The sequence below is a fragment of the Ischnura elegans genome, chromosome 12 (genome assembly GCF_921293095.1).
Source record: "Ischnura elegans chromosome 12, ioIscEleg1.1, whole genome shotgun sequence".
Lineage (NCBI taxonomy): Eukaryota > Metazoa > Arthropoda > Insecta > Odonata > Coenagrionidae > Ischnura > Ischnura elegans.
The window spans coordinates 31,457,874-31,469,111 of record NC_060257.1 but is presented as its reverse complement, the minus strand read 5'-3'; the positions used below and the strand labels follow the sequence as shown (position 1 = coordinate 31,469,111).

The 11,238-nt window shown below is 42.0% G+C and overlaps 1 protein-coding gene across 1 annotated transcript; it reads left to right on the top strand.

Annotated features, from left to right (window-relative positions):
• Positions 1–513: 513 nt before the first annotated feature.
• On the top strand, positions 514–10,153 carry LOC124169128. The gene is made up of 5 exons (XM_046547629.1): positions 514–749; positions 3,777–3,933; positions 4,302–4,370; positions 5,788–6,158; positions 8,032–10,153. Exons 1-5 carry the CDS (start codon positions 602–604, stop codon positions 8,550–8,552), a joined length of 1,266 nt encoding a protein of 421 aa, XP_046403585.1. The 5' UTR covers positions 514–601; the 3' UTR covers positions 8,553–10,153.
• Positions 10,154–11,238: the final 1,085 nt, after the last annotated feature.

Below are 11,238 nucleotides of genomic sequence, written 5' to 3'. Positions count from 1 at the left end.
AATATTGAACTAAAGGCACTAATTAAAAAAATACCCCTACTTCGCTATTACTATATCCAAAGGGTTGCCTAAGATACTTAATGGATAATGAAGTGCTCTTCTCCGACATGCAAAACTCAAAATCACTTGCATGGGGCGCACAATCGCACGATAACGTTAACAATGTGGAATGCGAAGAGTTTTGTTCATCATTTGTTCTCGTCATTAAAATTTTTCTTTTATTTTTCATTGGTTTTATTCTCATCAGATGGCAACACCTGCGTCAGGATGTCCCAATTCATGGTCCCTTTTGGATTGGCTACCCAAAATTTAGCCGCCCAAATCCATGCTCCCTTATGTCTAACGGCCTTAGCTACCTCGCTCCCGTTAAAAACTGAGGGAAAGAATTTCGCGTCTCGCGCTGTTTCGTGCCGACGCCACCAAGCGGCGAGACTCAAAAACATGTCGCGTCGATACCGCGTCGCGCCTCGTCGCGCCTCCACCGACCAAGAGACAAACTATAACAGACGCCGAGAGACGCGTTGCGAGTGCGACACACGACGGAATCGGAATTTCGTCTCTTCCAGTGCCTCTCAGAGAAGATTTTTCGACTGCCACGAGGATGAGGGATGACCCTAAGTGGAACATTCAATTCGTGAAGGTGGTGGAGAAGTACCCAGTGCTGTACGACGCCGGGAACGAAGGACATTGCGTCAAGGAGAGCGTCGAAGAGGCGTGGAGGAAGGTCGCCAGCGCCATGCGGGAATCAGGCGAGTCGATTTTCCTTTTCGTATAGGTGTTCGGGATCGCGCGACAGATTCGCGAGGGGCGTGATGAGACAAAGCACATGTATTGTTGAGGGAATAGAAGCGGGTGTACTTAGATTCAATTTGGCCATTTAAGTTGATACGTAGTTTTCCGCGGCGTTGTCTAGATCATGTCTCCATGTTTCTGGGTTTCGCCGCGTGGATTTTCTTTGTGACGACAGTTTCTCCGGTATTCCAACCGGCGTCTTCAGGTCGATCTTCGTCCTGAAGACGCCGGTTGGAATACCGGAGAGACTGTCGTCACAAAGAAAATCCACGCGGCGAAACCCAGAAACATGGAGACATCATGTGGCCATTTAAATTCAAAAATCGTTCATAAGACAGGGGCCTATTTTGGTGGAAGGCCCGCTGTTTCTAGGTGTTGCAATTTGTAACGAAATAATAGGAAATGTCAGTAACACAATTTTCAGCAATCAGCATTTATTAACGTCAATGTTGACTGTTGACGACCACATGCTAACAAAAAAATGGATTCACTTGGATTCCCCTCATTGGTGATGGTTTTTTCTGTTCTTCCGACTTTATGAGATTTACCTCTATATTGGCGGAAGGCTCATGCTTGGTGCCATGAAGGCTCATGCCAGGGACCAGGCCTCTTGGGCCCCCCTTTAATCCGGCCTTATCATACGGGGGCATCCATTATTTACGTGAGGCGTTTAGGGGGGAGGTGGTCATGCCGATTCTCACCCAATCTCAGGTGGGGGAGACGGGGGAAGTCCTCGCAAGTATCACTGGGTTGTTAGTATTACTGGGTTGAATTGAGCAAAACGTAATCTTAAATACTAGTTTTAACTAATCACAAATAAAAATAATTTGAAAATTTGTTTGCATAATAAATCCAACACAATTGAACATAGCACTATCAACTGAAAATATGCATTTTGAACAATCTCACGCGAGAGATTACAGGGATTAGAGGGGAGGGGGTCGCGCCAAATATCACGATATCTCAAGAAGGGGAGCAAAAATCACCCAAATCACCCCACGTTATTAATAGGGGCGTGGTCACTATTGTATATAATGCTTTAAATACCATGTATTGCATGTAAGGGAATGGTGGATTATTACTATTTAAGTATTCTACCGAATAAGGTTGGTTTCCATTGAGTAATTTAAAAGCATTCTGGCAGCTTCCCCTCTCCTCATGGACTCACCCCTTCAATTCACAATAAGGCCTTCTCCTTTCAATCTATGTAAAAATTCTATTCTCTTTCTTACTCTCCTTCGTCTACCCAACATTATTGCCACTTACACGGGGATCGGGTTGGTGTGGTGGCTAGAGCGTTGGCTTCCCACCCGGCGGGCTCAGGTTTAAATCCCGGCAGTGGCAGAGAATTTCAGGTTTAAATCCCTGCTTGAATGTAATGTTGAGGACGTTTCAAGCGCAACACTCCGTCCGTCGGATGGGACGTTAAGCCGTGGTCCCCTTGGCGCCTTTCGTTAAGAGCAGGCTAACGCAGACGCCGGGTTTCTCTCCACCCTTCCTTCCATACCCTTCCCTCATGTCGCAAATGACCTCAGCTGTCGGTCGCCTCCTCCAAATACCACACTTCCAGCCACTAACACTGTCTTCAACATCCCTTCCCCGCTCAGTACTCGCTTCATCCATACATTCTGTTTCCTCCGTATCTCACCCAGAAGCTGCCTCTCCTCATCCGCCATGTCCAGCACTTCGTCGTTCCTCCTCCACTCCGTCCGCTTCACCTTCTCCATTCTTCGCCAAAACCACATTTCGAACGCCTCCAGTCTTTTCTCGTCCTCTTTCCTAAGTGTCCACGTTTCCGCACCGGAACCGCTACACTTCAGATCAGACTCTTCACTAAAATGCTTTAAATTATATCTGTTGCAAAATCTGATTTTTCCCCGGTGAACGATTTGAATGAATTCTTTTCGGTTTTTTAACCGGGCTAGGGTCTGCATTTTGCAGGTCAACGTTTTTTTTGGGAGGCTTACCCAACATCTTCAGGGCTGATGCTGTCATCATGTAAGGTTTCGTTACATCATAAGGTTGAAAACCCGAGAAAAATTCATTCAATATCAAAGTTATATAAGGATGATTTAAAAGTCAATTTAGACCGACAATGATAATGTTTTATGGAATCAAAGCTAATTGAAAAAACACCAAATATGGTGTAGGAAAAGGATTAACTTTCAAAGGTATAATTTTGCATAACAGTAACACTAGACGTTTTAAAACGTCTTTAATTTGAATTGTCACTAACCAGCCATGTCACTAAGGATCAACTGATAAGTTTTAAGTTGAATAGGGAACGTTATATAATTTTCAAAGTTGTTTAGAAATGATAAAATTAGTCCAACTTAAAAAAAACTTCAGCCAGTATAAGTGATGAAAATACGTGGTGATAATAATTTAATTTTATCAATAATATTACGCACCACTTTCTCTTTCATCCTGAGAAAAATTACTGTAGTACTCCTAAATGATAAAAATAATCTCTTATGTGGCATAAAAATTCCTAATTGAAAGCTAAAAATTCCATTAAAATTATTTAAAAATTAGAAACAATGTCAATTTAATGAGAAGAGTGTATATTTGAGTGTTCAGGTTTAAATGCTTACCGGAACAGAGGGGCACGATGTATTTAAACACTATATAATGCAACACGCTCGTAACACTTAGTGAAGCATATTAGGTATATCATTCTATAATTCGATTGCAATCCTGGATAGAATATTAAGGATTTGGCTCAATTGTGAACTGCATAGGGATATTTTAAATAAGAAGCAGAATGTTCCATGCCAATCATTCTTATGTACTGAAGTTACAAACTAATAAACAATCGATTTCAAGGCCAAAATTCGGTTTTTGTTTAGAGATTTTTTGCTATATCTTTTTTGCCTGACTTGCGAGTGGGATACAATACATTTTTCTGTTTTCAAGGTACCTATGCACATATTTTTTACCAACGTTGCTCCGCTAACTGAACCTCTATCCTTTCCTCATTCCAGTCTTCAACTGCAAGGACAAATGGAGAAACCTGAGGACCAGTCTCACAAGACATCTGAGGAACAGGAATGAACCTTCTGCCCTCTCCGGGAAATACAGAAGGCCCTACTACATGGCCCCATACATGTCATTCTTGATACCTTACACTAAGAGCCGAACGTAAGTTATTAGCGGAAGCTTATTTTCAATCTTAAAGATCATGTAGCCATCTGATCAACCTCTGTCTCACTTTAAATACAGTTAAACCTTAATAAGTGAGAACTGGGTGAGAAACCACTAAGAGTGAGAATAATGGCCAGGTCCCATCATTTTTACCCTTTAAAGCCTCTATAAGGCCCTTATGAGAAAGAGGTAGCCAGGCGACGGCGCCAGCGACAGTAGCTTCGATAAGTAAGATCGATTCCATGGAAAGATATGGAGTAAATTATACTGAATTTATAACATTTTTACAATTTGTTATTTAGCATCCCCATTGGCAAAAAATAGAGCCAAACATTTACATGAAATGACATCTTTTTTCTTTACAGGTACAGACCTGAGCTACCGGCCGGTGAAATGAATCGTAGAAGTTCAATGGATTCCTCATTCGAGAGGCGGTATGTATATTTTACAATGTGAGTTTTGGCTTCCGGGCGTTCCTCCGCGTTTAGATGTCCATAAGTGACGACAGCTTCAGGATGGCTGGAGAAGCTGTCGTCACTTATGGACATCTAAACGCGGAAGAACGCCCGGAAGCCAAGATTCATATGAAGAAACGCCGCGGAAACCTCAGATAAAACTATATTTTACATATAATGCGAGAGGGGCATAGCTAGAATTGTACTGCATATCTAACTCCGGGATAATGGTGTGCGGGGACGATGGGTAATGAGTAATCAACAGTAAAGTATATCGAAATGTTGACGATAATAAACATTGAACATGCGATGACAACCCGGAAATCAATACAATGGAATGACGACACTGAACCTCCGTGTAAAACCAATAAATTGCGCATCCGTTGTATTTTGTATATGTATATATTTATTAGCTATAAAACCAAATTTTTGACCAATGATTGACTGAGTGGCTAATACAAATATTTGGAATGAACGAGACGAGATGAGACAAAAAGTCATTGAATCTTCCCTACCAAAAAATGTCTGTAACCCTAGAAACAATTGTCGAAACACTAAGTTTTCTATCTACTTCAGTGTTGTAAACTGCCTCTATTTCTGTACTTTTGGGGCTTTAGGGGGTCAAAAAAGCTATGGCAATAAGGAATCTGAACATCGCGGAGGAGCTTGTTAATGACACCACAGTCATTGTAACAGCCATTAGTGCACACCTTGTAACAGTTAGAAAGCCTGGATACCAAAAACTGTTTGGTATTCCTAGGATTAAATGAAAGTAGGTTAGATATCGCCGATAAAAAACGATCCTTAAGTAACGAACGACAGACAAAAATTGCAGGAACTAGTAGAGGGGCCAGAAACGGCCGGAGGCAGGTGGGGAAGTGGGTGGGGCACAAACCTCCTCCACAGCGAGCTAAACGGATTACTTATTTAAATTTACGAAATAACGAGTGAATGGGAAGGAAATATTTTTTGTCGAAACTAATATTCCACTTCCATGGACCAAATTCTTTTATGCATTGCAATTTCAGGTCGTTTTGAACGACTGCAATGCAAACTATTGCTTCGTTTCCGCGACGATCGCGGAAAATTCTTGATGGATTTAGTTCAGATACGACGAAAGTCACACCCGGTGTTCCCCAGGGAAGTGTTATTGGTCCCTTATTATTCCTTTTGCAAATTTATGATATCAAATGGCATACAAAAATTGTAAGAACTAGCAGACTGACCAGAAAAGGCCGCAGGCGTAAGCAAGTATGGTTATGTAACCATAAAATATATCTTAAGAATCGAAAAACGGGCTTTGGGGTAATTTTCCCACAAATCCCATGAAATTTGGATTCCTTGTCTTTGGAATTATTCCCCAACTGACAACCACCTATCATCCATCCTTTGGCAGGTGCCTGGAGCGCGGGGGCGACTCCTCGTCCTACGACAACAGCTTCGGCGCGATCCTGTGCGAGGACAAGCCGCGTCCACAGCAGCCACTCCACCACCAGGAGACCGCGAGACCGCAAGAGCACGAGAGGGCGCGGAGGGTGTCAGGTGCGGGGGTGCAGAGGACGGGCGACCTCCAGCCCGAAGGCGGCGCCCAGAGGGTGCAACCCAAGATGGAGGAGCCGGAGGAGGGGGCGGGAGGGGAGCGGTCGGGGGCGGAGGGCGACCACGGAGGCAGGGAGGATGACATGCTGGAGGATGAGGAGGACGAGGAGGGATACGATTATGCGGACGATGAGCACGTGGTCGCCGAAGAATGGGAGGCAGGCGGAGGTAGGTGCGAAGGGAACAATGTACCGTCAGATATTTACCTAGGGAACATGGTGGACCAGTGGGTATAGCGTTGAGCCACTAAATACGGAGATCCGGAAGCAAAAGTACTTGTTGCATACAAATATCTATAAAGAATTCAGGCATTCAGATAAACTGATAAATGTAAAAGGTTAAATTGGGTTAGACATACAGGGTTATGACTCTATCGGCCTCGGTGGTGATGGGGATAAGTCCTCGTCTACCATACCGAAGGTCGCGGGTTCGAATCCCGCCTGGATAGGTTTCCCCTTCCAGGACATGGGTGTGTGTGTTCGTCTGTTGTTGATTGTTTCAACTCCCGATGTAAAGATTAAATTGTGGTGTTTACGGGGGTAGTTGAGATAGATAAATAGAGAGATAAATTTCACTGAAAATACCTCTGTGAAAAGGTAACGGCATAAGTATGCAGGCGAAGCATTCGAAGTAATGAGTTAGTTGTCCAGGGCATGCGGCAGCAGGGCAAACTCGCGGCCAATCGGAGCACTTGGTACAAAGTTTTTGTAGCTTAAAAATAGTGCGTTTTCGACCTAAAAACCATTTATAAATTTGGTTCCTGGTGGCACCAGCTATCATGGGTTAAAACTTCGTGACATATTTTTTCTTACCCCGTATGACGGGATTCCCCACTTTGCTTTTCACGATTGTTTCATTAATATTGTAGCAAAGTACTGATGATTAGAATCAACCACGGTCTTGATGATTTACGGGAATGAAGAAATAATGTTTAAACGCCGAAAGATGCCTTCATATGGGTTTAGTGGAGAGAATATGCGAGGGTGTGCGGGAATACCGCCAAAAATATTCTACACAGCGAGAGAATCCAGTGCTTGTTTTCGATATTTTCACGTCGTTTCTTTGGGAAAAAACGAAGCCATTGCCGTCGTACCATTAATTTCAATCGTTTTCTGAGCTTTTTAATATTTTTCATTTTGGTTTAGTCATTCGACGAATCCAGAGGTGACTGGACAATGTCTGGACACTAGTGGACATTCTCCACCTTCACCCCCCTTTGGCGTTCATCATTATTACGTAACACCACCTTTCGAACACTTCCAAACTCGAGTTCTTCGCGGCTGTCATCATCCACGCTAATCAAAAATAATTTCGGGTATCGCGAACAAAGGAACTACACTATCCTTTGTCTATGCGGCACGGTGCGATAAAGCGCTCATTCCCTATCCTGTCGAGAGCTGCCGAGCGTCACCGAGAGAAGCCGAATGAGCAGTGATTCGCTGGCAGCAGCGATGAATACACAGCACAGATGAGAAAGTAAAATAAAGGTGCTATTACGCACTCGTCCGACCGCACCTTGAATATGCAGCGAGCTTATGGGATCCGGTGCAGAAAGACTTAATCAGCGAACTGAATAAAATTCAAAGGAAGGCTGCGCGGTTCGTCAAAAACTGCTACGGCAGCAGACAACGTTACTGATATGTTAAAGACTGGGAGCCGCAGGAGACCCGGAGGCTGCGCGCTGGGCTTAGATTGTTTTAAAATTGAGAATGGATATCTTTAAAAGCGACACAGATAACATAATACTAGAGCCCCACTATATTTCCAGGTCCGACAGAATTACGATAAATTAAGAGAGATATTTAGCCGAACGGATAGATATGGGAATTTGTTTTTCCCCCGAACCATAAAGGACTAATAAATGCTAGTCGTAATTTCGTTTGAGCACTTCCTTTTTATGTAACAATGGCTGGTGTCCTAACACCCCCTGCCACACGCCTTTTCGGCGGCTTGCGTGGTAGTATGTAGATGTATACTAGCCAACCCAGATTCCGTATCCGTGTTCCATGTAGGGGTATGATTTTTGTCTGTATCTTTACAGGAGGAGGAAGGAAACGAAGGAGGTTGATCATTGATACCACTCTAGATGAGCACCCCAACACCGAATCAGTTGGACTAGATGGCACAGCGGCGGGCAGCGACAAATCCGGCGGCAACCCGGCCACACCAGGATCATCCAGGACTCACGGCAATACTGCCATGACGACGACGGGTCCTAAGCCAGGGAGGGCTTTGGGCGAGTCCAATGACGCCGTCCATACCAGAGAACTCGATGAGGATAGCTGGAGTGGTTGGTTGAGGGACGGAGATCTGGATACCTGCTTTGCAGAGGAAAGGAGAGCTGCTGGAAAGTCCTCCAGGGGTCTGTCCAGGTCCAGGTTTTCCACGGCAGGACTCCATGACGGCAGAAGTGTACACGTCGCAACGGAACCTTCGAATCCAGACATGGACTTCTTCAAGAGCATACTGTCGGATGTAAATTCTCTTAGTCCTTCACAGAGGTCCAAGTTCCGTTTGTCAATCCTGAAGACTTTGCACGAAATGTTGTACGATGAACAATAGAAGTGCATTTTTTTTAAATTCCGAAGTTTCTCAGGATGTTTTTTTTTTTACGAATGACGAAATTTACTTCGTTAAGTGCCATAAATTATATTTTTGTACTTCCCCTCAAATTTTGACACTACTCTCTCATTATCAAAATGGGTGGTGAGTTTATGGATACCTGGTTAAAATGTACGATTTTGTTGGGCAGGAAAAAAACCATTTACGTAGGAATCCATGGCACAAATCAAAACAGGTTCTTTTATTTTACAATTTGTGTGCATACAGGGTGCATTTCTGCGTTCATGCATTCATAGATTTACTAGTTAGTGTAAATAAACGTGGTAAGCAGGCCTTTAGATGTGCTAACCATGTAATGTAATGCCTATCGAAAATATCCAAATAGTCAAGATGGAGGCCAATGCACAAAATAAAGCTCCAGTTCCATTTATTTCACCGACTCGGAATACGATAATGCACTGCCATTATCAAGGCGTACGGGGGTAGTGTACTACCTTGCAATTTAAAAGTGGGGACAGTGAAATAAAATAATCAGTGAACTTATAGAAAGAATTGAATTTCATTATTCATAGTCGTTTCCTGAAGTACTGCATGGACATCTATATGCTAATTCCGGGAAAATACTTCGCAAAATTGCAAGTTCCTTAGTCCGTCCGGAAGACTAACAAGTGAAGCTGAAGCATAATTTATAACATGTGCCAAAAATGCCAGAGATGCTTAGAGGATTGAGAAATACACCTCGTGAAAGTCCACATTTTTTATTTCCATGTTTTTTTTTAGATTTGATATTATACCGGGTGGGTGGGGTTGAAATTTGACAGGATAACAGGGCCGCTCAGAAGGCAATTCGACCTAGGACGCTAAAAAGTCATTATTTATATTAAATCTAGGCCATACTAGCTCCACAAACCTAATACTGGAAATATCTCTAATTAAAACATTTTCTTGGTTCAATGAAGAATGTGTGTGATATGTGTTTATTATTATTTCTCCTAGGTAGAAGAGTAATTATAGTCTCCTAAGCATGAAAAATAGAGTTTTTCTGTAAACCAGTTTTTAGATTATTCAACCGGGGTTATTACTCAAATATCCCAAAAAAATCTTTTAGGGTGGATATTGATTGAGATGGCTGGTATTGTATGTTAATTAACGGAGATTTGTCTTCCACATTCCTTGTAGGTTTATCAATGAACACATTTTTGTGTGCCCACATGCTTAGGAAACATTTTTCGTTTCCATTTTGAGTGTGTTGGCCTTTACATTTGTCAGCCTCCGGAGAAATCTCTTTTTAAGGGCCACAGCATATTGTATGTCGTTTATTGTGTTTTTGTAACACAGTACGACCTCTTTTTGTATTGCTGATTCAACGTATGTGAGTTTAAGGCTATAAAGCTATAAATAAGAACACTCCTGAAGAAGCTATTCAGCAGTAGACCTCGCATCTATGAAAGATTTCCTAAGGTAGGTAAATACATATCACTGTGATAGTCTGGGCTCCGAAGATTTTAATTTACTCCTGGTCTATGCTGTTTTTTTAACTCAAGGGCGTTATATCCATAATTTAAAACTAAATTATTGATTTTAAGCAATAAAGATTTTATAAAAAAATGAATATTTTATTGAATATGCGTATTTATCGGGGGCTTGTCTTGTGATTGTAATTCACGTTTTAGGTAAGAAGTTTGAAATAAAAATTAATGTTAAACAGTAGATGATAGTAAAACCTCAAAGAATAAATAATTCCAAGTCAAACCATAGCTGAATTTCATATCATTTGGAAATCGTAAAGCTTTTGTTCTCTGACTGTCCTCTTCTAATAGCAGGAGCCACGGTTGAATTGCAGTGAGTGGTGGAAAAATTTCCGGCCCTTTAATCATTAATAATTAATGGAATCACTTTTTAAAAACCAATTAATATGCTATTTTGGATTTAAACAATCAACAAGTTGGCTGAGATGCTAAATCTTAATGGAGGGAAGAAGAGGGACCAGGTTCTTACCGAAATGTGGAAAACTTCTACCTTTCAACCTGTGTACCGCCAACCGAGTAGAGCTTTTGTATAACTTCCAATTCATCTACTACAACACTTTTATTTAACTTTATTTTTAACTTTTTTTTTACTTTATTTTTATTTCTGACAAAAAATCATGGTGTTTCTATATTTAAAATTAGTAAACCTAAAAACGGGTACAGCATTAAGAACATCAGGAAGAGAATTGCGTTAGCGAAGGATGTTAGGGTCTGTAGAAGAAAGGAGAAGGTGAAGTGGACGGAGAGGAAGAGGAACGAAGAAGTGCTGGACATGGTAGGTGAGGAGAGGCAGCTTTTAGATGAGATACGGAGGAGACAGAAGGAATGGACGGAGCGAGTACTTAACGGGGAGGGGATGTTGAAAACGGTGTTAGAGGGTAGAATGTTAGGGAAACGAGGGAGAGAAAGGAAGATAATTGGATTTTAGATAGAATGAAAAGTAGTAGTCCTTATTCTGAATTGAAGAGGAAAGTTCATGATTGGAGGGGAGACCACTGGGATACTTCTTAGATACTCCATGAATACCTATCTAAATAGGAATGATACTTTAACGAAAACTTACGTGGGACAATAAGCCACTGAGGACTTCCAAATGTGCTCAAAACACAACTTTAGAAAAATACCGTTCAACACGTCAATGTTCAGGTGTTTGAGGG